At 34.6% G+C, this 27,945-nt stretch overlaps 1 protein-coding gene across 7 annotated transcripts in view; it reads right to left on the bottom strand.

Moving 5' to 3' along the window:
• Positions 1-5,012: 5,012 nt before the first annotated feature.
• LOC106709054 (septin-7) overlaps positions 5,013-27,945 on the bottom strand; it is a 38,246-nt gene continuing 15,313 nt past the window's right edge. For 4 of the 7 annotated variants that reach the window (XM_014500722.2, XM_014500719.2, XM_014500720.2 and 1 more), the window contains 10 exons: positions 14,096-14,386; positions 13,478-13,637; positions 12,862-13,072; positions 11,635-11,890; positions 11,248-11,458; positions 10,350-10,518; positions 8,315-8,356; positions 7,249-7,327; positions 6,921-7,141; positions 5,013-6,610 (listed from right to left, as the gene is read on the bottom strand). In XM_014500722.2, coding sequence (XP_014356208.2) covers positions 6,559-6,610; positions 6,921-7,141; positions 7,249-7,327; positions 8,315-8,356; positions 10,350-10,518; positions 11,248-11,458; positions 11,635-11,890; positions 12,862-13,072; positions 13,478-13,637; positions 14,096-14,386 — 1,692 coding nt within the window. In that variant the 3' untranslated portion in view covers positions 5,013-6,558. Of the gene's footprint in view, positions 6,611-6,920; positions 7,142-7,248; positions 7,328-8,314; positions 8,357-10,349; positions 10,519-11,247; positions 11,459-11,634; positions 11,891-12,861; positions 13,073-13,477; positions 13,638-14,095; positions 14,387-16,496; positions 16,632-27,097; positions 27,660-27,945 lie in introns of those variants that run through there. The other 3 variants (XM_014500716.2, XM_014500717.2, XM_014500715.2) reach the window with 3 other exon arrangements.

The following is a 27,945-nucleotide window of genomic DNA, read 5'->3' as shown; positions in this document are numbered from 1 at the left end:
CCTTGCGACTATACCGCTAGCATGCCCATACATTGTGTCTATCTTAACCACAACGACTAAAGCTATTGATGTTGGCAATAATTAACATATCACGTATTTGTTAGGTGTTTAAATTGTTTATTGTTAATCATGTTATTTAGTGTATAAAATACATTGTAGATTACAAATAAACGTGCCTCGCCTTAGTTATAAATATTAAATTTAATATACATAAAGAAAAATAATCTTGTTAACATCAGTTACCTAGTTAATATTTAGGTTTTTCATATTGGCGTAAACAAAATATATAACTAAGCAATAAAAACTGCTTAGATTCATCGAATTATAGGATTTTAGAATTTAAATAATCAGTTGAGTTTTTGAATGATTTGAGGTTTAATATTTAAAGGCATTAAATGGCTTCAGTTAAATGCTTTTGTAAAGTAACAAATGAGTTCTGTAAATCCAAAAAAACTTTATTTTTACATGATATTTTGTTGGAAATATGTTTAGAATTACATTGCGTTCCAAATAAAAATGTGCAGGAACCCGTACGATATTGTGACGTCATATGTATTTAATCTAAAAAAGGCTAGGATCAGTAAATATCTGAAGTATAAACATATTTAATCCATATATCCGAGTGAAACTCCGATTCTGTAGTTTTCTAGCGATGTTTAACAGATCGGGATCTTCAGTGCGCACATTCTTATTTGAAACGGATGGAAAACTTACCAACGTATCGACTTAAAAAGATGCTGGTTTTGTCTGCGCGACTTGTATTCATAAAAATCCTGTCGGTATCCTGCTCTACAAATAGAATCGGTCTGTATAACACGTGTTTCGGGTTTGCTATAATACCTTGTCAAAAGACCTATTTCGCACTTAACTTATGATAATATTAAACCTTTTCACATATGTATAATATTGTTTATTGCCTTCGTAATCCATTGAAGTATTTAGATTTATTAAATAATTAAGATATTTCCGATTCTCGATCACTATTTATAATTAATGTAAAGAGCTTCATAAAGCTTTATAATGCGTGTTGTGAATCGAAATTATGGCCACGTAAAGTTAGACACAAAATATTAGTGTAATTTGTGCTTCGAGGTAAATTAAAAGATAAAGTTCATAGTGATAATAAATGTAATGTTTAATAATGTTTTTACCGTAATTTTTTATTTAAAATTATCAATTACGTGAATTTTAATATAAAACTATATAATTCCAAACATGTCCAGCACTTTACAGCACTTATGGCCAGTAATAAAAAGTTAATTAATATTAACATTTTAAATTACATTTAAAAAAAACGATTAACTTTATATTTTTTAATGTCGATTGGTAATATTGAATAAATAATTTAGTATCGCTTTATTTTGTACTTGATCTAATGGCCGTAGTCATTTTAAACTTAAATGACAAAATTTTAAATGATTGTAATATTTATTGTATAAAACTTTTTTTTTTTCAAAAACGTTGGAAAATGTGGATAATCCAACTGAAAAATATTATAAGTGTTATAATCCGAACATATGTTTTTTTTCGAATAGTCTATAAGTAAAAAAAAATGCGGGAATATTCACTAATACAATAGCTGTGCCATTGTGCCTCATAAAGTAGATTAACAATGATTATAGGACAATATTAAGTCCATTACACTTATAGCCTGTGTTTAGATTTCCTCCGCTACGGCAGAGTGCGTTGCAATAGCATAGCCGCAATCGCATTTATACCATATTGTAATAATTAAGGATAGTCGCAGTTTTAGTTGACCGAAGTTAGGTTTGAATTTTCACATTTGTGCATGTATCACTAACTAAAATTACAACAAAACTATAGATACACCAAACTAAAAGTCAAGGTTAGGAAAACTTTAGTTTGGTCAACTAAGTCTGCGAGAAATTTAAATAGGTTTTTAGCTATACAGCGATTTGTGATATTACAAAATACTTAATGAGATTTAGTACAACTTTTATGATTTCGAGATATATAAAGGTAGTTTAACTTTAGTGGAACACGAAAAGAACACCAATAAAATAGTGACTATTAATACTAATATAAATATAGTTCGTTATACTGTAGTAATGGCGTAGTTCGGGACAGGGTCCGAAATGAATGTATTGGATATAGTGCCATCCAAACTTTATGACGGCTCGCAATTTCTCATGAGACTTCGCAAAACAAAATTTTTGGTATAAGCGAGACGTAGACGTCCGAGGTAAGTTCCTACGCGTTGTTTCCGCTACCCTCAGCGGCCCAATTGGCACCCACCTGCGTAAACAACAAACATTCGCTCGCATCCAACGATGAGCCGGGATAAAGTTTGAATATTGTAATACCAATGTTATTTTTGGTCAGCTTGTATAAGCTTATTCAATAAAAAACTTCCTATCATTTGCACTTAATTACACAGAACAAAGATAAATATGACTAAGAATGGATCCCGAGTTAGCCAACGAACCAAATAAGTAGCAGTTATATTAAACCTAACATTATAACAAAGGTGCAAATAACCTACGTAGAAAGAAAAATATGTATATTTTTATTGGTGTTATATTAAAATGTAAATGATGGTAACCCTGAAGGATAAAACCCCGTTAAGTAAATATTGTATATATTACGTTTTATAAAACGTTATAATAAGGAGCCTTAGTTTATTCACTTGTATGTTTTAATTCTATTTAATGTTAGTTTTACTAATATTTAATATTATAATATAGAATATATTGTCAAGAAACTGTTGTGATTGTTATAATATATATTCAAAGTTGCATTTTCATTAAAATAATTAGAAGTATATTTTCCATAGTGCTGCCAAAGTTTAATGATATAATTAGGATTAGTCATGTTGTTTACCTAACGAAATATTTTGAGGTTATTCGAGAATTTATGGATTGTATTTTGATGTGCTCGAAGGATGTAAATGTTTGAAGTAGCCGCCGGTGACCATCGCGCGGACTAGGTTATTGAAGCAATTCGTTTGATTGTGTCGGTACTTGTAAAGGATTTGTGGAATCACCAATTAAAAGAGATTCATACGAATATTCGTTTTTTTATTTAAACCCCTTAAGCTGTCCAATAGAGGAAACGATGACAATTCTACTTACACATATAGGTCTATATTGTTTCATCTTCTTATCAAAGAGTTAATCCTGTCTTTTTCTGCTATGAATAAAAACGAATTGAATTGGTAAAATGAAACAAAGATTCCTATATATTACGTATTTATTTATATTTATTCAAAGGTACAATATATTACATCGTCCAAACTTCATTGCGCTCCAACAAATCGTCATATCCTTTGCAATGACTAAGCAAATGAACTGTATGGTAAAACGGGTCAAGACCCTACATAAAATACAAAATTAAGCATATACCTTAATATCTAAATGTCTAATGTTATAGCGGAAGTCAATACTGTAGTGTAGGAAATAATACGAATTTAATTATGGCATGTAGATTAAATAAAGATTATGCATTTCATAAATTACGTCTCATTGAGTAACATGTCAAATAGAAATTCGAGTAATCGTACGATTACAAGAAAATATTTACACATAAAATCTTAATAAAACATGTATACAATAAAGTATATAGTTATAAAACAAACATCATTTAATATATATGTTATTTATTATAGGATATGATATCCGTCCTGCTAATATGTTCGACACAAACACGACACTGAAGCAATAATGCGTCCTTGCAAAGCTCCTCGCTCTCGGGCCCTTACAAATACAATGAAACGCTAACATCTAGCTAGAGCCTATCTCACAACTGACCTATGAGCATACTTTAATATCACTAAGCACGATATATCTAATACAAATTATCGATGTTGCCAAAACATCGATACTAACACAATCGATTTATATCCAATGAAAAATATCGATGTTTCCAAACATCGAATAATCATCACGATACCGAGTTATAAAACGGTTATGAATTTTGATAATCTCTTAGGCATTCATTTGCACCGATCGAGCGGAAAAAACCCGCACCTAAATAGTAAAAAAAGTCGAAACCGCATCAAAATTTAGAATTGTGTATTGCCTAAATGCGAAATTACTCGAAAGACCTACAATGCAATAAATTCTATCATCACGAAATAGACATTTCAAACTCGTATGCATAAAATCGCTAGCGTCAATTAACTTTACCTAGATATCTTATTGAAATTTCAAAAGTGCCTAGTTATTATAAAACTTAGACTTTGAGCTGAGCCGTAAACGACATCGGTGACGTTTTATTTTACGATCAAATAATTCCGTACAATTAAGGCTTGGCCACACCGGCAGCATATTTTCTTTCGAACTTAAACGATACACGATTTCCTCTACCGCAAGTATTTACTCACGAATACGTGTTGCTTACGCACAAATGTGGCCACACCTTTAGTCGCTTAAAGCTGACCAATTACAAGCTACTTTGGCAACATTGTGGACGTTTTTGTTAAGAGAAAGTGCGATTCTGCAATAAAAGTTGTGCTGTACGATTTCTGCTCACACAAACCTTGAATGTTGCTAAAAAATACATTTCATGGAAAAGTCATATAAAATTAGGCCAAACTTATTAAATAAATGCTTTGTCATGGAAAATGTCTTATGTCATACAAAAAAAAAGTTTAAACTTTTATGTCCGAAGTAGTCTTTATTTCCGTAGTCTTTGACGTCGTTGTTCAAGTACATTACAGTTGTGGATAATTTGGAAGATTGTTTTAACTTGTGCAGGTCACTACAACACTATTCCTGTTGCAACACTTTTAAAAGACCAATCTGAAAAAGAAATTCAATAATAATCCCTCGAGACTTTGTATCCCAAAATCGAAGACTCGAATCGGACTAATTAATTTTTATCTAAGCAAATATTTAAACCGAACTTTCATTATACATATGAGTAATAAATACATTTCCGAAAACTTAATTGTTAATGGAATAATAAATAAATATTGGCCCACTCAATTTTGCAAAAAAAAAAAACAATATCAACTTACAGCTACAAATTTTTTTAGAACTCAGTGAACTTTAAAAAATAAATTCACGACAAAATCAAATCGGGACCATAGTATGCGATAGTTTCTTTTTTAACTACTATTTGGTCCAAATGACATAGATTAATTTCGAATGTCATACGAAATATCATCGCGTGTAAAATACCAAATGTTTATCACTTCTTAAATAACTTAAACTAAAAGAATTAGCAAATACTATATACAAAGTATAAAACAGATCCCAATGATTAGTGAACATTTTTCCCATTACAAGCACAATTTCAAAATTAAATGACAAACATGAAACGTTGACGCTCAGATCACATACACAGGGCCGGACTTAACTGTAACTTATAACATCGTGACGTCATCGCGGGGCCGGACTTAGCTGTAACTTATTACATCGTGACGTCATCACGGGGCCGGACTTAGCTGTAAATTATAACATCGTGACGTCATCGCGGGGCCGGACTTAGCTGTAACTTATCACATCGTGACGTCACCACGGGGCCGGACTTAGCTGTAACTTATAACATCGTGACGTCATCGCGGGGCCGGACTTAGCTGTAACTTATAACATCGTGACGTCATCGCGGGGCCGGACTTAGCTGTAACTTATTACATCGTGACGTCATCACGGGGCCGTACTTGATGTCAAATTTCCAATATTTATAAGGATTAATTATTAAATTATTGTCTTTATTTAATAATCCCCGTCAAGTTGACATTTAAATAGGTATTTGTTGTAATAGACAGTACAAATGAAATGTAGAGTTAAATCATGTTGGCACATTGTATATGGTCCGTACGTCGACTATTGTACATAGAGTTGTATACATACTTAGCGAGTAAAACAATTAGTTAACGAATTACAACAATCGTCACAATTCAGACAATGGCACTATGTTTAAGAATTTAAGTTAATAGATAACAATCAAATCTCTTAAAAATCTCAATTGAGCTAACGCGGAAATATTAAAGTTTAAAAAAAAGGTACATTTTATACACGAGTTAGTGGGAAGCGATATGTGAGTTGTGGGAACAACACAATTTGATACAAAATGACAACACCCGGCTCTGACAACTGATGTCATGTCATGTCACATGTCAATTCTATACAAATTGAAGGCATACGATAGTCAAATATTGAGTGTTTTAAAAATAATAAGATTATTACACATATTGGCCTTTGTGTACAACTCAACTATATATTACGAAGATAACAAGAAATTACAAATTCAGATAAATACGGGAAAATAATCTAATTTTGTTCATATGTTGGAAGTTGTAATGTCGGCTATTTTACTTTATCTGCTATCTTTACTAATTTCTTAGTAAGGTCCTATCTATGTATTCAAATCTTTGGTAATGAAAATTAAATAATTTTTTAAAATATGAAAACTACACCGGCACCTTGTCACAATAACCGATGCCAAAGTACATAAGTTAAACAGTGATTAGGAGAAAATATTGTAAGTATCCATTGTAAATTGTCGTTTCGTGTCGTGTGGCACAATGGCGACATGTTAGTCACACGTGTGTTACGTACGGTGGGTGCGAGGCCGATGCCATAAGTCGGAGGCCTAGAACAAACCTTTCTTTTTTTTATCCTTCTTATCCTTTCCATCAACGGTCCTGAAATAAACAGAAATGGAAATTAAATAAAACTCATTTTATAAAATAATAAGTAATGTTGCTATAGATAAATGTCTACTTTTTAACGAATAAACAGGTACGGTTAACTAGTTAACGAGTCCAAATCCATATTAAAAGATAAGATTCTGCAAAAACAATTACATGTAGAAGTCTGACTGTAAGTTATATAGTAGCAGTTCGAGTTGTTACACATGTGTGTGCACGTGTGAGTTCGAGAGAGGGAGGGAGAGTGGGGAGAAAGAGTGGGGAGAGAGAGAGTGGGGGGAGAGAGAGAGAGAGAGAGACTGACTCCTTGCTGTTGGCCTCGAGCGAGCGACGGCGCAGGTCGTCGAGCGAGAGGCCGGTGTCGCGCTCCCAGGCGGCGCGCTCGGCGTGCAGCGCGCGCTGGCGCTCCTCCAGCTCGTGCGCCTGCGCCTCGAGCGCGCGCCGCGTCGCCTCGTGCCGCCGCGCCAGCTCCGCCTCGGACTCCTTCAGCTTGGCGCGCTTCTCGCGCACCTTCATCTCGAACACCTACAACACAACATTCATATTACAAATCATCTCGATACAAGTATATCATGTGTGCGAGAGACACCCAAGATCATGTAGCGTTTCCGAAACATTCGTAAAAAAAATACCTGTTCCATTTCGCTTTCCATCGTCTTCATTTTAAGATCGTGCTCCCGTTTTTCCTCTTCCATTTGAGCTAAAGGATTCCTGGAAGTAAATTTTATTATTTCAATAAGACTTTAAAATAAATTCCTTTCATAAGTTACATGCAACTGGAATATGGTCTAACAGGTTTGATTTTTTTTTTAAACAAAAACTTGATTTTCTAAAAAAATTTATACTTTTGACTAGTAAATCAGTAGAAAAAAGTTCAATAGGTTAATTTTTTCTCTATTACTGTATTGGTCTAAAAGAAACCATGAAAAATATAAAGTAAATTATAATTAATTTATAGACAATATTTATAATAAAATTCAACCAGTACAAAAATTTATAACAACTGAATACAAAAAATTTAAAATTATTTATTTAAAAAATGCATATGCGACTTACGGGACATAATAATCGCATTTTTTTTGTGATGATAGTAATAAAAAACATGCCTATAATACATAAATATTAGGGAAATTGCTATCTTTCTTTTTCTAAATTTATTACTGAATACCATACAATATTATCATTACCACTTTTACAAAACCTATTTATTTCTTTATCGACGCCCTTGAAGTGATGAATTAAATATTTAATTTGTGAAAGAGTGTTTTCAATTGTTTTTGTGAACTTCTCGACGACGATTTAAAAATGTTGAGGACCCCTGTCTCTCATTATACCACACATAAAAATATAAAAGTGAACATGCGTCACGCTACTTGCTACACAGATATAAATTATTATTGCGTGCTAAATAAAACTGCGTAAATGCAAAAACGTGAATAATATTGAAACATGCAACATATCGCCACGCTAACATTAAAAGCATTTGTTTTGGATAAATAAGAAAAAAAAAACAGTAAAATTGAAAAGCGACCCATCCTACGAAAGGATTCACATCTCTTAAAAAGTCTGATAAGATATCCATCGTCGGATGGGTCGAAATGTTGACCACCCCGTGCTGTTGAATGAAAAGTGTGTAATGAATGTAGTAAACAAACACACAAACACACGCATAGAGTTGTGTGCGGGGATGAGACTTACCAAACGGTCATGAAACTGTTCATCAGTCCTTGCGGGCACAAACTGAACACCAACACAACCATTGTTAACGTACAACAACGTGGAGTGCGCGAACGCAACACGCAACAGTGGCATCAAAACTAATACTAACGTTTGCATCAAATTATGGAAAATAATATATTCACTTATTAATACAGTTTTTAAGATAAAATTTAACACAGTACAATTTTAGATTTAAATGGAGTTTAAACTATATTTCAGTACTACGCTATTTGTTATAGTGCAAACTAAGGTTATTGCTACCGAAAATTGCTATTAATCTAATGTATTTTTTACCAATCTGTATCATATCAGAAATTTATTCCAGCTACTGTAATTATGGGCATGTGTCAAATAGTAGCGATTGTACAAATTATTTATTCAGTCCGCGAGCGTCCGGAACGCGACATTCATTTAATAGCCGACGCCGTAACATCGCGTGTCTATATTGCATATGAAAGCAACATCATTTCTACAGGTCGTATAAATTGTCATACAAATGTATGTAGACATTAATTTGATCAATAACAAAAGATGCGTAGAATTTCCATTACACGTTTTAAAATAATGATTGTATTTTATCAGTATCCGCTGAGAATTTGATAGCAGTAAATTATTTTTAAAAGACAAATAAATCTAATATATAAAATTCTCGTGTCACAGTTTTCGTTGCCATACTCCTCCGAAACGGCTTGACCGATTCTCATGAAATTTTGTGAGCATATTCAGTAGGTCTGAGAATCAGCCAACATCTATTTTTCATTTTTTGTTTAACTGCGCGCGGACGGAGTCGCGGGTGACAGCTAGTTTGTATATAGAAGTTTTTGATGCCACTTGAAGCGCTTTTTATGGTTAATGACACTTTATCATGGATGTTTAAAATATAAAACTAACATATTTTAAAGTTCCATAAAAAATAAACGATATGCAGTAAAATGTATCATTTCTGCATGCCCAAGCACATAACATTCGAATAATAAAGAATGTTGATGCAACTATAGACGTTAAACTAAAATAGACAATTAAAATAAAATCTGGTAGCACTCAATTGCGACATTTAATAAATAAAAATAATTGACCGCGTAAAAGGTGACCAGACATGCAGCAATGAAATAACTACGCGTGCACAATAACATGTGACCCACGAGAAATGGAATGTCAAGTGCGCGTCTCACTCACATCTCACTAATTTAGCTATTCATTAGGCTGAAGCATTTCAATTTAACAAAAGTAAACAACCGTGTTGTGACGTCATGGATTACTCATAACGTTATTGTGCACACATAGTACATTTAACATTTGAGTTATGAAACAATGTTTAGACACACATATATTTATTGTTATTTACGTTACAAGTCTGGCCACCTTAAAAGCGGTGACAGCAGTACAATAAGGTTAATTTGATAGTTAACTTACCAACCCTGTCAGTTAAGGTTGTTACACATGCCTTTTAGAATTATTTAATTGAAAATCTAGTTATCAGAATGTTAGAAAAAATTTATCTATAGTCTGTTTACTTTAGCATGTATTGTTCAAATTAAAATTTCGGGAATTCCATTTGAAGGCTGATTGACAAAAACAAATTCAATACACACCTAGAAATTAAATAAAACAAAAAATATACCAAATTTTTTTGCACATTATTGTTAATTGAATTTAAAATTTACAACACTTAAACATAAAGGTGACAAGAATTAATCTGCAAAATTAAATCGTTAAAATTATCACTTTTTGTTTCTTAATAACTTATTGTACAAAAATAAAAAAAAGGAAATTTTAGGTTATATTTTGCTAAAATAAACAAACTATTAGTTCGTAAGGCATAATTTTAGTATTGCATATTTAACAGTCAAGAGGAACACACATAGATATAGTGGTATTCAAACTTTATGGCGGCTCGCAAATTCATAGATTAGAATTTTATGTAACACAGGAATTCGGGGGCAGAGCCAACAGTGCGCAGATGCGAGCCGGTGTAAAGTTTGAATGTTATAATAAATATAGATGTATATCTTACTTGTTGGAGTTGATCCTGTGCGGTTTGCCGTCGTGCGAGAGTCCGGCGAGCTTGCGGCAGCGGTAGTTCTCGTAGTGCACCGAACTGGTAACGTCCTTCAAGTCCTGAAGGTGCGTTCTGATCACCATGTTACGTAACGCTAAGAAATCGCAGTGTTCCAGATTCTCCACTGAAAATACAACATTATCTTCTTATATCGCCTTTAACCATTTGAGCTAAATGAACCTTAGCTAGAATCTCTTCTAAAAAAATTGTTTTAAAAATTCGTGAGCTGTATTTTTGCATAAAATAGCTACAAAGTGCACATTAACAATAGATACAATCATATTCCTTTGTTCATGTCATAGTCATGCTTGTGTACAATACAATGACTAGATTGTGGTTTTGCTATTTATTAACATGCCTATTGTTAACAACACTAGTGATTATAAACAAATTATATTTGCACAGAAACACAATGGTTGGCATAGTCAATAGATTTTCCCGCACTTAGTTTACCGTAGAAGAGTTATCAATGTAATAATTTTTTTTTAATTAAAGTCTTAATATAAATGAATGCTAGTTTCAAACATTCAAAAGTATTTGGCTGCAAAAAAATTGGTAATAACTACCATTACTAGCTTCATAATCTATACATCTATACATATTAATAAAATTGGAGTGTCTGAACGTAATATAAAAGAAAAAACAATTTGTCAGTCTTTATGTCTGTCTGTTCGCGTTTGTTCCGAGTAATCTCCGGAACGGGTGGACCGATTTTGACGGGACTCGGACGTGAAGGTAGCTGATGTTATAGGCTATTTTTTTGCGCTCACGATATCGCCACCATTAGTGAGAAATACAATAAGCGAGTGTATTATTTTATAACTTGTGAGTGCGATAGCTGATGTTACAATACCTTCAGCGATGCCCCAGGGGTACTTGCGGCCGCGGATCCGCCGGCCCTCGGTCTCTATGACGGTGTTGGCGCCCACGACGGCGAAAGGCACGCGCGCCCTCAGCGCCCGCGTCGCGTCCGCGCCCTCGCCCTCCTCGCCCGCGCCCGCGCCGCCCCCGCACTCCGGGAACTCGTAGATCTTGATCTTGTGCTGCGCTATCTCCTTCATTATCTGTTCACATTTACGAGTCGTTGGTTACTTTCTTTTAATAATTACTGCTTCCCAATTTATTAATGGAGTAGTTGGTTATACAAAATTAAAAATAAGCGATTTAAAATAGCGATATAAATTCAACCTTGTCCTGATGTATGTAACTATGTGGAAGGTGCATCTCCTACAAAACTCACCTGTTCCTTAAAGTCCTTGCACTCTTCTGGCGTCATGGTGTCAGCTTTGGCGATGACGGGTATGATGTTGACCTTGTCGCCGAGCCGCTGCATGAACTCTACGTCGAGCGGCTTGAGGCCGTGACCGCTGGGCGCGATGAAGTACAGACAGCAGTGCACGCGGGTGTCGGGCGGCGCCGCCTTGCGCGTCACTCGGGACTCCGCATTTAAAAACTCCTCGTATTTCGATTCCACAAAGTCGATTATCGGTTGCCAACTAGAATTAACAATGTATACAATTTTTCTTTTGTATTTCTATACCATACGAACATTGTAAGGAAACAAGTACCCATCATACCTCTACATCCTCTACTTTTATTTAACTCATAATCTGATTTTTTATCAATAGTAACAATAGTTAATACCAGAAAGAAATTGTAATAACAAGAAATTCAATGTATGCATTCAAGTTTGAAATGGTATGTAAGCATGTTAAGCTAAAAGTGAGTTAAAAAACGTTTTAAATTTTAAATTCATATGACAACGTTGATTAATGAAATAATGTTTAGACACGCATAAACATGACCTTGATGTAGCGAAAACAGCTTATTTAACACAATTTTAAAATGGATAAGTGTTACATATTGCGATCATTTTATTTACAGACTAAGTAAAAATTTATGTTACCGTAAACAAAATTACTCATTATGCATGCCATACTTTTTTAGCTTAAGGAATTGTGCTCGAGTGTCTAGAGACAATCGACGTGGAACCCTAACTTTGCATTAAAGCATTTCAGGAATAAAAACATTATGGACTGTTTGGGGGTCAGGCTGGTGCCAACAACCAAGTTCAAATATATCGTACATTTATTTGCCATTATATTGCGTCTAGGTATGAAAAGATGTCTTCCTCGTCCTTCTCTTATCTTATTTCTAGGTTATAATTGACATAACAATGTCTTGATTAAGATTTACTACGATTTTAATAAATACTTTCACTTTAACTCTGCGTATGCCCAGAAGGTATATGCTAAATATTCTAAATGTTCCTGTAAAACTTGTTTCATTCAAACCGGATTGGATGTAATTTCATAAACGAAGCTTGCTAATATGTAAGTAACTGTTACCTATCCTTTTAAAGCAATCATTTCTACAAAGTACACTGCCTCATTTTAGGTGAATATTGACCAAAATATAAAGAATAGTGTGATCTTGTGCAGTATAAGTCGACAGATTATAAACTGACCAATTGCTATTGTCGACGGCGTCACCGAATCCGGGCGTATCGACGATCGTAAGTGTTAAGTTGACTCCGTTTTCTTTGAGTAAAACGACACTGGTCTCCACTCCCACTGTCTTCTTGACCCGCAACGACGGCCCGGGATGTTTGTCTCTGTCGTATACCTCCGTCAGGAACAACGAATTTATTAACGTCGATTTGCCGAGACCCGTCTCACCTGAAAATTTAGACAAATAATCTTACTGACAACGTTAATTATTTGCATGATCGTTGTAATATTAATTCAGAAGTAAAGTCATGTCTTAAACTATATTCTACTGGTAAAAGGCTGCCCACGATGGTCTGTCACCTGACCTGTGCACTGGGCACACTGACAATCTTGACCATCAAACGATCTTACCGGGAAATCAAAATGTACCTGTAGCTACTTCAATTGTTGATTACTCTAGTTCTGCTGTAGTTCTCATTATTTGTGATTCAAATAAACCTATATAAACTTACCATTCCCATCTATAGGATATCTGGTAAGATTTTAAGAAAAGAATATGGTCTATATTTCTTGTGCAGTCGTCATCGTCATCACTTTATGTATTTTTAATACTAATGAGATATTTGTGCTTACCAACAACCATAAGTGTGAACTCGAACCCTTTTTTCACAGCCTTCCTGTACACTTGGTTGGGGAGATTCGCGAAGCCCACGTAGCCATCTAGTTCTTTGGTCTTTGGTTTCTCTATCTTAGGTAATTCGGGTTTTGGAGCAACTGGAGGATGCTCGGGTTTCTAAAATCAAAGAGAAGAACTATTGCAATACCAATTGTGAAAACAAATTTAAGCTAACTTTCCATATTTATAAATCATAAACCACATTTAACCGCACTCTTGAATATCTTGCAAGCAACGTCAAAATTTTTACTTCAATGCTTTAACTAATGATCATTTACTTTATGCTGGTCGCCAATTAAGGCAATTGATGTTTGTTTAAACTGCATTCATACGCATCAGACGTTGCGTTTCGTTAAGAAAGGGCAATAATGACAAATAATCATTTACTGTGTCTTACTCACTGTTATCATTGGCTCTCATGTTGATGATGAACTTATATGATATAAGTTATATAATAAATTCGATTCAAAGCCAATTTATTGTGATATCACACAGATTGGTGCAATCTCTTTGATGCTATGCAAATTAAATATCGTAAACAAAACTATAATTGATTAGAAAAAGGCAGTACAGACCTTAATATTGTCTGTGTTCCTGAGAGATGCGGGCGGTGCTGTAGTGGGTGGCGGCGGGGCGGGCATCTGCGGCGGCGCAGACTTGCCGGTGTCCGGCATGCTGTTGATCTTGATGCCATTAGGCTCGTGGTGGTTGTTTTCGAGGGCGTCGGGCAGCGTCGCGGACCGCTTCGCCAGCGCATCCTTGAGCGCGGAAGGTGCGACGGGTGGCGCGGGGGGCGCGCCGCTCGGTAGACCCGTGCTGCCGCTCACCGACTCCGACTTGAAGAACAGCTCGCGTTTACTTTGTAACTGCAATCAATAATTATTTCATTAGTGTTTTATGTTTAAATACTTTTTACTAGCAGCTTCTCTCGCAAATTCTTTTGTTAAGAACACTGCTAACCGAGTTGTAAAGGTTACTATCGTACTTAATTATAGGTTGAATAATGGAGTACCGTCGCCGAGAGAAGCCGTAAATCGTACAAAGAATCTTGTAGCGGCGAGAGGCAAGAGCGAGTAGTTAATGTTATAGGTAGGTAGTGGCGCTTGTTGGTAGTTCGCGCCGCGGTCGGTCTAGTCGGCTCCGCGCGGTCGTCGACTGACTCATCGACACCAAGGCGACCGTGTAATACTATACCTATTTGTGTCAACATTCGAGAGGTTTGATGATTAAGCTACTCATAAAGTACTCACTAAGTACGCATAATTACCGTAAAACATTGACTAATACGGTTCAAATTTTTGTAAAAAATGTTGCAATAACCGTGTTTTATAGATTTTTCGCACGTTAACACAATAACAAATTATGAGCAGTTGTAGTAACGTCCGTTAAAAGTATTGCAAATCGAATGTTGCTGTAATTGTGAGGCACGTAAAAGCGAAAGCGCCTTATAATAGCTCTCGCGTATAGCTACTTGATAATAGGAGCAAGAATCGCGAAAGCGGTGATTCACGCGGAACCCATAATTGTACACGTGAATCATATTCGATGTATTTGTCTGCTAGAGATGCAACTCAAGATTAAATAAATATCGATGTTGTTTTGTAATAAATTTGACAAAATGTTAGCCTTCACAAATTTTGTCATCAGCAATATTACTTAAGCATACTTATTTAATTATACTGATTAAAATGGGTTTAGAAAACTAAATTCGTCTATACCTTTATACTGTATACGATTAACGTAAATCGCTGCTCGTCCCTTTTTGTTATCATAAAACTGGTTCGCCAAGATTAATGCGTGGAACTTTTGTGTTCCACCAACCACTATTCTTCAGTCATCGATATTAACCGATGTCGCTATCGATGCAATATCGATTTCCCACAGCAAGCTTAAACTGTGGGCTCTGTGTACTCACCGATATAAACATTGCTCACGAGCAGATGGTAATTAAACGATTTTGAAGTAGGCGCATTCACTGGGCGTATTCGAGCGGCTCATTTGTGGAGCCAACGGACGTGCATTAATATTTACACAAGAAATTTCTCTTTGTTCATTCACATGTCAACAAAGTTATAAAAGCTCAAACAGATTAATATGAAATAAAGGCAATTGAACGAATTTCAACTGTATATATATGTGTATTACAAATGAGCCAAGTGGGCATTTCAAAATCACAAAGGAAAAATTGTCAGTACTGTACTAAGAGTATAAGATGATCTCTTATCTATTAGAGCTCATGTAAGGTAAGGCTCAGTGCGAACTGTAATTTGGTTCACTTATGTATTAGAATGTACCCCGATTCGTCAATATAAAAAACATCCTCGTACATCGTTCACATACAGAGCATGTTCTATAATGACGCAGTTGCAGAAATAACATAAACTTGTGCAGTTTAGATAAGTACGACGACCGTACCGAGATCGCGGCGTTCCATTCTAATAATATCTTGGAGCAATCATCCAATACAATGACATCAAGACTGTCTCTCTAGAAGCTGTCAATTAAATTGCTTTATAGCATTAGAACAATTGTAAAAGCTTAAAACCATAATTGAGTATTCGTATCATTTGAAAGTAGAGGTGCCAGGTGCCAGATATACAGAATTGCAATAAACATTGACCGAAGCGTCTATTAGAGCATGTGATCTAAAACAATTAAAGATATTCGAATATGTCGCAACTACGTCTAGAATCACACGCGCGACTTAATCGTCTATTTAATAATGCAATTATATTTTTATATCGACAAAGCGTTGGTGAAAATTTTAACAAAAAAAAAATTAAGCCAGTAGTAAAACACGTAAGACCAAGAAAATTAAACGCTTTTACAAAAAACGAACGAAGCAGTAAAGGAAAGAATATAATTCTGTTCACAAGTGTAAACCGTGCGATGAGTAACGGCATTATAAAGAATGACACATTAATGGACAGTTACTCATCGATGCAAACATCAAAAACTCGGCCGAATATAAATTACCATTTCTTTTTCTATGAGCCAAGTGAAGTACGCACGAGAGGATTCACTCAAGTGACAGCTGTAGACACGCAGAAGACGCAGCACGGACTCGCGGCGCAGCAGGCATGCGCCACACTTCATGTTATTAACTAGTAACCTTTCACAAATATCTATTTATCATCGAGTACCTCGCTTAAATTATTTAATAGTAACGTGCAAACTGTAACGGCGAGACTCCTGCATGAAAATCGTCATTGCACTGATCACTACAGTCATCTGGCCCTCCTTCATCCGGTGTTTACCATAGCACGCGCATTGTACCAGCATAAACAAATTCGACACGCTTACGATATCGTTAAGGTATTTGTTTGTTTTCATATTATGATAAAAGTTTTATTTCATTTGTTTATATGTACGTTATGTATTCATTTAATGAAATCCGAGCGGAAAATCTCACATTAACATTTAATTTATATAAACATCTTTCATAAATAAACAGCAAAACTTACCGTAGTATCTGAAGCGACTTTTTTCTTTTCACGCCTCTTAGTACTAAACCTTTTTTTAATAAGTTGTAACATTTTAGCACTATTCACGACAAAATTATTTAAAACGATTTCAGTCACTCGCTAACGAATAAAGGAAAACTGCGATCAGTCATTTCGACGTTCAGGAGGAAACTGAGCGAAATCGTCATTGTAACCTTGAGGGTAATTGTTTATTATAATACAGCGGTCATAGTTTTGTCCAATTTATATATTAAATATTGGTACGGAGTGCGGACAGTAAACGCGCGCCCGACCACACTCGACATCTGACTAACGCATCTATTCTCTTAGGTAACACACGATAAGCCCTCACCAATGACAGAACGCTTACCTCTTTAATCGCGTTTAACAACATACTACAACTTAAAAGGTATACTGTTTCTATCTTATCGCAAAACGCCGGATCTTATCAGCGGGATTTCATTCACACACAAATAAGGTTTTTCATTTAATTAGCAAATTCAATGAGTAATCAACGCCGTTGCTTAGAAAATTGACAAAAAAATCCTTATTACTTACTAAGTACCTAAACAAAGCACCAAACACAAAATGAAAAGGTCGCAAGTTTTACACCCAAAGCGAAGTGAATCCCGTTTATGGTGACACAAATTATGACGATGTGTAATTGACTGCAAATATATTAATGTGGTGAGTAAATTAAAGAGTACCTAAATTAAGATATTTGAGCCTGCTTATCTTCGTAAGCATTACGTAAATTTGTGGCAGTAGGTTGTTACAAATCTCTACGGTTTGCAACGAGTCCATACATTAAAATACCCAATGATACAGACAGTGAGTAGTCTAATAAAAACTAAAATCGTAATGATCTTAATATCCGGGTGGCCACTCCCTGATGAAGATCAATAGCGTTTACACGTTTGATTGGGTTTGTTATTATGACCCGAACCGAGCTATTGCTGCTGATGCTGAATGCTGATGGTTACCGATGTAGAACTGTGTGGAGTTAATGAATCGGTACTGGTCTACTAAATTTATATAGGTGAGCAACATTTTGAGGCATATACTAATTATAACGTCGAATCCTCGACAGGGTCAGGTTTTAAATTTTATTCTTGCAAAGATTTTTTAATAAACCGCGACAAGTTGAGAAATAAAAAAAATGCGTGCTTATTTATATCAACCACAGTGTTTATGTTTCAAAAGAACTTTACATTGTTCTGAGTGTTCCTTTTGTGTGTTGAGGGGTTTGGGCGTATGTGTACCCGGCCTAATTTATGAAGGCTTGCTTGTACGAGGCGCATTGTATGCATGCGTGACATATTCCTTTTTGCGTTGATGGCACGCGAAGTTGTTATTGTATGCCAGTTTTAAAATGAATCACAATGTGACAATTAAAATTGTTTATACATTCATTTAACAGCCGATTTACTACGCTCACTGCTACTATATTATGCTTGCACGAATAATAATAATTTGGTTTCGAATGTGTTATGTCTGTTCCACGTGTACATTAAGTTAAGAAACAGAGATAAGGACAGTAACTTTTTCAAAAACACGTATACTTATAAGAGACATCATTTTTGCCCAAAAATATTACTGTCCATAAAAAGAAGTTTCAATACCCGCCCTTTGGGATATAGCCCTAGTTTATCGTTATCGAAGCCAAGCGAGGCGAGAAGTATTTATGGGAATTAAAGTAACATAACTTAAATATTTCAAGTACTTAGTTAATAGGATCGTAATGTTTATATACGTTGTTACAAAACAACGTAGTTGTAGCTATGATGACTGTAAACAAAGGATGTGAATAATTTTTCCTGCCGGCGCATCCTCTATTAAAGGTGCATACCGTGATAGGTTATATAACTTTATATTACCTTTTCCACCCGCAGTTCCGCTTACATAGTGCAACTTGTTGACATAGACTAGTAACAGTACAACAAAAATAATGAAACTATTGTAAAGTAAAACATAGATTTCTGGTTTATTGCTCGTGATTTGAATCATAGAAGACTTGAAACAAAATATCCTAATACTTAACTGTTTTCTTCAATACATCAGTCATTGATTGACAAATTTCCGTAATATCTATTTTTTTATTATTAACTACAAGTATGAAGTCAGATTATAACAATGATATATTTAGTAAAACATTGTTGTAACGTTAGTATCACCGCAAAACCAAGCCCTTTGCATCGTATGTCAATTGGATCTTTTGAAATAATCTGCAAGTAGAGCTAATATTGGAAGAGGTGGAACAAAGACAACATAGTTACTACCGTGACTACTAAAGTGACTTTAACTTGATCATGATCCACCTGTTTCTGAGACCAAAATCTTTGTACAAACATATCGTCGTCCTTCTCATTATCTTTGACAAAACAGGGAGAGCAACATGTTTTAAACGGGAATTTTGGTCTCAGAAACCCACGGTAAATGGACAAATTAAATCAAACAGCTTACCTGAAATATCTAATACTTTTAACACTGCTTCAGGCCTATTCACTAGGATAATACCATGATTTATAAGTAGATATATTTTAGATTAGAAAGTCCCCTTAAAAGGCGTAAACTTTTACCGGACTGCGTTATCGTCAAGTTTAGATGTCTGAATTGTTAACGGCGTCTTTAATAGTCCTATAAATAATACTCTAACGTTCCTTTAGCCCCTTAAATACGTTATTTCTATTTTTAATGTATTCTCTGTCAAACTGCTTGTTTACGTTTGCGCTACTGAGCTACTAGTTTTTCTAAGTCATATATAGAAAAGTAAAAGTATATTTTATAATCAAAATAAAGAGCACAATAATGTTGTTGATAAATTGCAGCAAATTGCTTAGTTGGCAATTGAAAAATGATAGCTGAACTCATAATAATTCTATCTAGACACTTTAATTACATTCCTAAATAGACGTAAAATTTTCTTAGCTATAATTTTGTCTATAACTACAGTTTTACAGAAAACTCCCAACCAATTAACTCTTCGTTAGTATAGTTGTAAGTTTCAATAATGGAAGTCTTTAATAAAAGTGTGTTGAAAAGAATTGAAACCAAATAATTAAAAAAAAACACAGTCGTAGTAGACTTTTATTTAAGCAGAAAGTCAATTAGAAGTAACGGGACATCTCGCATTAGTCCTCAATAACAACACACGTACATCTGATTTCCTTAACCGGATGTATAGATGTCTGTAGAACTAAAGGGCCACTAATTTCCTAGTTAGGCTTAACCAGTCTTTCTTCCCATACTAACTTTAAAATACTATATGTTTGAACTCAACGTTTGCATCGATCAGTTAACTGGGAACGCATGGGAATATGTAGATTATTTATTTTATAAAAAATATCTCAATCATGATAAGATTTAAATTTATTTCTCGTCCGTGCACTAAACCACAAGGCAAAGAAAGGCCTGAGTATAAATTTTCATTAACTTGAAATGTTTGCTCGCTAAAATTATGATTCATATCAGACAATAAAACAAGAGAAGAAAACATTACAATTTCGCAAAGCTTAATATTAAATTATTTGTAACTTTAGAAATAGATTTACCAAGTGTAATTTTAAATAGAAAATTCTTGAATACAAGCTATTGCACATTTTTACATCACATTTTTACGATTTTAATCGAATCATCTCGTGTTATAAACAGAAGAAAATGTTTTAAGTAAACAAATAAAAATATTCTTCAATAAATTGTAATATCCGTTCAGGCATGAAGCTCAAAATCATGTTGCAAATAATCACGTAAAAGAAAAAAGTATTTAATACATTTTGTCACAGCAAGACGCGGATGATAAAATTACTTTTATTCTTCCTAATTCAATTACTCGTTATATAAAACACGTGTTTTCGCTTAACTCAATAATGGAATTACAATAGCTACAGGATGCTAAATGACGTTGAGACTGCTGTTGTTTTGCAGTCGTGTGATTGAAATTCATAAAGAATATGTGAGTAATGTCAGTGCAAGGGCGTTTATAGCAGCGGTCACAGCATGTAAACAAGATGGAGGTGTCACTTGAAAATGAGATGCAGGTAAAGCTTGCGTCTGGGTAGTGGTCTTCTGAATTTTAATCTTATCTTTAATTATCATATTTTAATATCGTTTTATCAATTTTTATGTTTCTGTTACGAGCGATGCATTTAATCAAGAAATACGCTTGGTTTAGATTACTTTAAAAGACAAAAATTAGTTCAAAACCGAAAAATTGTGAACAGCAGGTGACTACTAAAACCGAAAAAATGCCAACGTGCTACGAATTATGACTCATCACAAAACCATGCATCAGTCAAAAACGAAAAATTTAAAGGGGATGTCATAAATCAACAAATATTTTTTTTGTAAAATAAAGTACATTTTATTTATTATTTAATATCAAAGTACATAGAGGTATTTCAAAGATCTCTGTCTATGTGTCAATTACACCTTTCAGTCGGACACGATTACCATTACGAGGACACGGAGACAAGCGTGTAACCACAATGTTTTTAAATACATTATTTCTCGACGCTAAAACACTACACGTAATTGTGGCATAACGTATTTTGCATACATCGCTAGCGAAGGAATCGAAAGCGTTGGTACTTCAACTTTAACAACGCCAATGCATTAGCACATTCATGAAAGTATCCGTTACTCGGCAACCTAATAGCTGAGTTTCCTAACTAAACAAACGTTTCTACGGGAAGTAAACATTAACGGGCAACACTGCACGTGCACTCCTCAAGTGAACCGAACATTTCTAGAACTTGGAATGTTTTAAGTAGACATAATAAATAGCATTCAGTACAAGTACAAGTTTCTTGAAAAAATTGTTTTCCAGTCCATAAGTCCATTGGTTTCTATTGGATAAGATGCGGAGGAATTTGAATGTAAAAGCTTATATGCGAATACTTTTCTACTACTACTACTATGTTTAAGTCAATCTCCGTATTTGCCTACTATCCCCCTCCTTTAAGATGAAATACGATGATTACGGGTCATAATATACCCCTACTGGTGGCGAAGCGTTATCATAGAGGTAGGTAGGTATGTTATGCTGTGCTAGGTTGCGCTCGATCAATTTACTTTGAAAGTTATTAACCATAGTGTATACTACGCGTTTCAACGCCTCGATGTGGGATATTTTTAACCTTACACGGCAAGGGGACTCGGACTGAAGCGAATGACACACGTTTATTGCCGTATCTTCGCCGGCTTGATCAATGATGAAAGCAAGCTCGTTGTGTTCGTTAAACACACATTGTTTTAATGACGACGGACATGTTTAAAAAAGGACTACTCTGTAACTTTATAAATATACCGAGCAAAATATAACTGTAGGAAAAGAATTAATATCTAATGATGATGATGTGTATATTGAAATATACGTAGCATTAATACATAAACACTATTTTGTGAGTTATACGAATGGTTATCATAGTGCACTCAACTGTCTAAATATAATTGAGCTACATATTATAAATATTCAAAGATAAAATTATTTTGTCACCACAAATAACATTTAATCGTTAAATATTTTATACAAGTACTACTGCCTAACTGTACAATCTGCATGACTACATTCGGTTTCAAAAATACATTTGCATGTATTCGTCAACGACATATTTTCATAGTCGGAATTACACAGACGGATAAGTACATTCATGTTTTTGAAACCCTTGATAAATCCGAATTTCTGAAGCTTTGTAAATGCATATTTATATAGCTCACTGTACTGATTGTCCAAAATAATTAATAGCTTAACCAGTACCTAATACGCTTCTAAATATAAAAAAGTAATACGAACTGATAATATGCTATAAACAGTAGGTACCACATTATCGATGTCTTGATTTCACTCGATATCCAAAGATAATGAATCTCAATCCAGGTCGACGGTTCATTTAACTTTCTACATACACATGCTTATTCACACACTGTATTTTTCTTACACAACTCATTGTTTTATGTGACGTTTACTTTACAAATACGTTTCTACATGTAAACTTAGTATTTTCTAATCTTTATTAAACATTCAATTCCCATAAACTTGCATTTATTATAGCTGTAGAGGTACTGTCATCATTACACTTGCTAGTTTTGAATTTTTAAATAAATTTGCAATATTTTTCAATTGCGACTACGAGCAGTGGCTCGCCTGGTTTTGTAACAGACTGCTTGTGATAGTAAATGAATCTTTATCGTGAGATTTAAAAATAGACCTTGTATAAACCAGAACAGATTAAAGACCATACAGACCGACAATTCTATCCTTATAGTATGGGTAAATACCTCTTTCTATCCGTCATCGATTCCGCGAACTACCTAACCGGTCCCATGCCATTTAACCCATTTTATCTTTTGAGTTACATTGGTTAATTTAATTCTGCAAATGTCTTTTCTTTTAATTCTCGATTGAATAACTCTATCTAATACAACATACTAAAGACTTATAAAATTACATTTATTTACTCACTTGGTTATAAAAGCTATAAAATTATTCATTAGAGCTCGGACTTTAAATAGCTGCTTGATTAAGAGATAATTTTTTTTGAAGAATTTGTTTTTAAATGACTGTATACGGAATTGAGAGTTCCTCTTTCGACACGTATTTATCCCATTTGAGTACAAGAGCTGTGGGCGTTTGATCCTCGCGTAGGCAAAACCGGATCTGATGCTAATGGAACGAGTTTATTCAGATACGTCTCTGGAGATGATGCATAGTAATGAAAACCAGACTTATTGCCGGCATTAATTAATTATGTAATTTAATGATACAAATAAAATAAAACAAGTTCTCGCAGCTCTACTTTTTTAACCACTTTTTGCTGTATCCAACTTATTTTGGTAATAAGTTGTTACAATTATTAAATACATAATAAGTTATCTTTACACTTCCTTACTTCTTCTTTACATTTTATGAGGAAAGCAATGTGTAAAAGGCGAAAATGACATCAACGGTATGAGAACATATTACGTGAATTGTTCTATGTGACAAACATATCTTACAGACATGTTGAAGAGTGATATTTTTACTTGTATATCTTTTTGAAATGTAGTAAATTAGAAACTGCTATAAATCTTACTTTTAATTTTCCTTCTGAACGCAACACGTACGGTCTAGATTTATTAAAAACCTAAGCTGTTAGCTGGTTAATCTCGAATGCACCACAATGCACAAGAGGACGGCGTTACATTATTCATGTAGTGTGGTGCGAAGGCAGGCCGTGTGCGTTTTTATATGTACTACATCACTTTGCTATTTTCCTACTTTGAGTAATGAAGTACCCTCGCCTATGGAATTAAAATTAAACTAGCAATTCTTCTTTTAAACCATAAATAAGTCTGCTGCGTCCTTATGGAGTAGCCAGACAATAAATAATTTAGGTCTCTGTTGTGAGCTAATCGGCTAACGTAACATTTTGTATGGACAATGTTAAGTAATCGTTCGACCGATAAATCGACAATTTAATCGACTATAATCGACTATTATAGATTCTATCGGAACCAATAAAGCTATATATTTATATTTCGTTTTATTCATAACTCGTCATAACTTCATTATTACAGTCCAGTTTTCTTATAATTTGTAAGTACATTCATAGTACCTAAAATACGGGTTTGTATCTTAATTTAGTAAAAAAATTATGTTACATAAGAACAAAACCGTTAAAATTACAACAAACAAATCATTTTTATTTTCTTTAGCGGCCCCAATACTTCATAAGGAAGTTGAACATTAACTTAAGACGTGTAAGCGAATAACACAAATATAATTGTTTAACTTGTGCAAACATTCTTTGTCTCGTTCCGTATCAGTTATCACAAACACACATAATAAAATTAACGACTAATTACATATAACGTCACCCGTGAACCTTTTTTAAATTGAGGTTAAACTAATTGTCGCTCGTTTTGTATACGCGATCCCCACATTAGCAGCACCTACATATATTAGACAGGGAAACATAACGCGTAGTAAATCATTATAATGTAAGCCTTGTCTAGCGGTTACAGATAGTACTTCCTATTTTGCGTGAGATCCATTCGCAAAATCTTGGCGATGTTTCTCAACATTGCAAAATCAGAAAAGAAAATAAAATTTGAAAAATTGCTTCAGATTTTTATCTCATCTCATAATTTTAATTTGCTAACAACATTAAATTTGCTATTGTTTCAAATTGTCACCATTAAAAATTGAATGAAGTTTAAAACAGGTTAATAAGGGGTGTAAGCGAATTTCTATTTGTAATAAGTTTGACTTAGCGTGTTTAACGTATCTCTAAATAAGCTCGCTTGCGTAACAATTTGTGGTGTTTCCTAAAATAAAAACCTTTAAAACCACGTTATAAATAGAGTGAAAGAAACGCTAATTATGTGACAAGCTGTAGCGCATCGCCTCCGCAACATTTGGAAATGTCCAACAGTTAGGGAACGTCAACGAAACAAAATTTCTTGTTGACAGACACGTGTCTCAAAACGTTTCTAACTATTTTACAATTCTTATCATCATTGACAAAAAAAAATACTTTACCTAACATTACAAACAAAAGGAGGCTTACTTTAACGTTATAGTTTTACAGAATACTAGCTGTGGCCCGCGATTCCGTCCGCACGGAATAAAAAAAGCGTGAAAAGTAGCATATGTGTCCTTCTAGACTATGTTCAACATCTAAGCCAAATTTCATCGAGATCCGTTGTGTCGTTTCGGAGATACCTTCAAACAGACATCCATCCATCTAAACATTCGCACTTATATTTGTAAGATCTCAGGCTCTATAAAAAAAACGCTGTCAAGACATGACAGATGAAGTTGTCCGACAGACAAAAGCCAAGAAGGATGAATAAAATACAACGGTTTATCTGAAGAGATAATTTTAGCTATGGAGATTATAGTAATATTGAAAATAGCGCTATTAAAGTGTCGCTTTGTACTTAAAGTAACTGTATATTCAATTGATAGTAATGATTAACTGTATTATTTACATCAACTATTCATAAAACTGTCTGTTCAGTAAAGTATAAAAATACATATTCAGTTAAATCACAGTATTACTATAAGATTGTCTATAAACAAGAATATGTTAAAACTTGAAACCAAAAGAAATTTAGAGTTTGTATGATAGCTATAAATAAACCGCATTTGGAACCACGATCACTTTATCTCTAAAAAGCATAGTTAAATCGGAGAATAAAATAAACGAAATACCGAGCTGCACAAGTAAATATACAAAACCTACTTTCATTAACCCCTTAGATTTAGCTAGTAATTTTAATATTTCGCTCCTTTATATTTATTATACGCCACACAAGATGAAGTGCATATCAGAAGTGGCACATACACGTCCGTACTGTTAAATTATTTATAGTCGAAGAGTTTGTGGGCGAGACGTAGACACATTCGCCATTTACAGATAATGTGCAACAGGCTGAGGCGCCAAATGCAGTCGCGACTTGTCGTTATATAGATCGAGTCAACGACCCAACACCAAGGATATCGAAATGGATATACGTAGAATATGCAAGCGAGATTTATCAGGAAACCGATCGAACACATCAATGCTACATTGAATGCAAATTAACATAGACATGTTTAACTACGCCTATTGTACTTTCGCACTAGACAGAAATACGACCGGATATATAGTTAAATGCATAAATAGTCACGCATTTCACCCTAAGTGGGAGCACAACCTGGACTCGTATTTAATAGATCCCTCCACATTAATCCGGCTATGTGCTTTATGCATGAGTCTTCCCTAATAAATAGCCGTTCCTTAATATGAGACCTCAGTTTTGGACTTAACTCCATATCAGAATAAAAATCTACTTCAATTCCCGGACGATGTTTATTTACCTTCCACGTAAACTGTTTGATTAAATAATTTTTTTTCTTTCTAATCTGGCGCTTGAAATTACAGCATCCGTTTTAGAACAAATATAGAAATTTATTATCTGTTATTTATCTGCAAGCGTCAATACAGTCTTGACGTGCATTCTAACGTATCGTAGTGTCGCCGCGCCCGATAGCAGTGGCTATAAATCAATACAACTCTACCATAATTTAGAACGTCTAAACAATGTTCAATTTACTACTCGCCGCTAATCGATACCAAACTAAATATTCACCTCAGCCTTTCTTCTCAAGGACAGATTCCTCCATATGTCGCGCGGGCTCGACCAGCCTGCCTTTGTTTTGTCCGAGGCACTATCGCCGACGCTACTGGCGCATCGAGTCAGCTTCGTATTCCCAGCACCGTTGCTTAAAGGCCTGCTTTCCATTCTGCGCCCATCCGAATACGGCGAATAAACAAAAACAAGTTCGGCTCCAGATCACACACGTTCGGATAAAGTCATTCGCACACAAACACAGGCACAAGTAACAAATTCGCGAATACAATCACTCGCAATTCACTTAGCGAGTCTCGTTCGTCTTACGTGTACGCACGGTCGTTACAAAATTTTTTGTAACCGCCTCTTGAATTTGTTGTCTGCCTTGTCTTTTATTTTTCACCGTTACGCTGACTCGTTATATTGAATCATAAATCTTGCGTAACATAAATTCACGACACAATAAAATTGCATATATACGATGATACACTAAAGTTCAGATGGATAGAAACCGGACAGCCGCTTTAATATGAAGCACACTCGCGTCTGTATCGGTTTGAGGTTAAGTTACCGGTGACTCGGGGCCGGCTGCCGGCTTGCTCACGAGCGCCCCGGCGACGCGGCTGCCGCCAACCGCACGGCCCGGAAACACATCGCCATATTATAAAACAACTCTACAACACCTGCACTGACTTATCTTTAGAAAGCAAAAAAAAATATGAAACTTATCAAATATAAAAGACACTATCTTTTCTTGAAAAAAAAAATGAACGTGCTACTAAATATTATAAAAGCCACCATCACAAGCAGATTATTTTCAAAAATAAATTTAACGTATTTAGTTTGAAACTAAAAGCCCCAGTTTC

The sequence above is a fragment of the Papilio machaon genome, chromosome 2, assembly GCF_912999745.1.
Source record: "Papilio machaon chromosome 2, ilPapMach1.1, whole genome shotgun sequence".
Lineage (NCBI taxonomy): Eukaryota > Metazoa > Arthropoda > Insecta > Lepidoptera > Papilionidae > Papilio > Papilio machaon.
The sequence above is the reverse complement of the archived record's forward strand: the minus strand, read 5'-3'. Positions and strand labels throughout refer to the sequence as shown.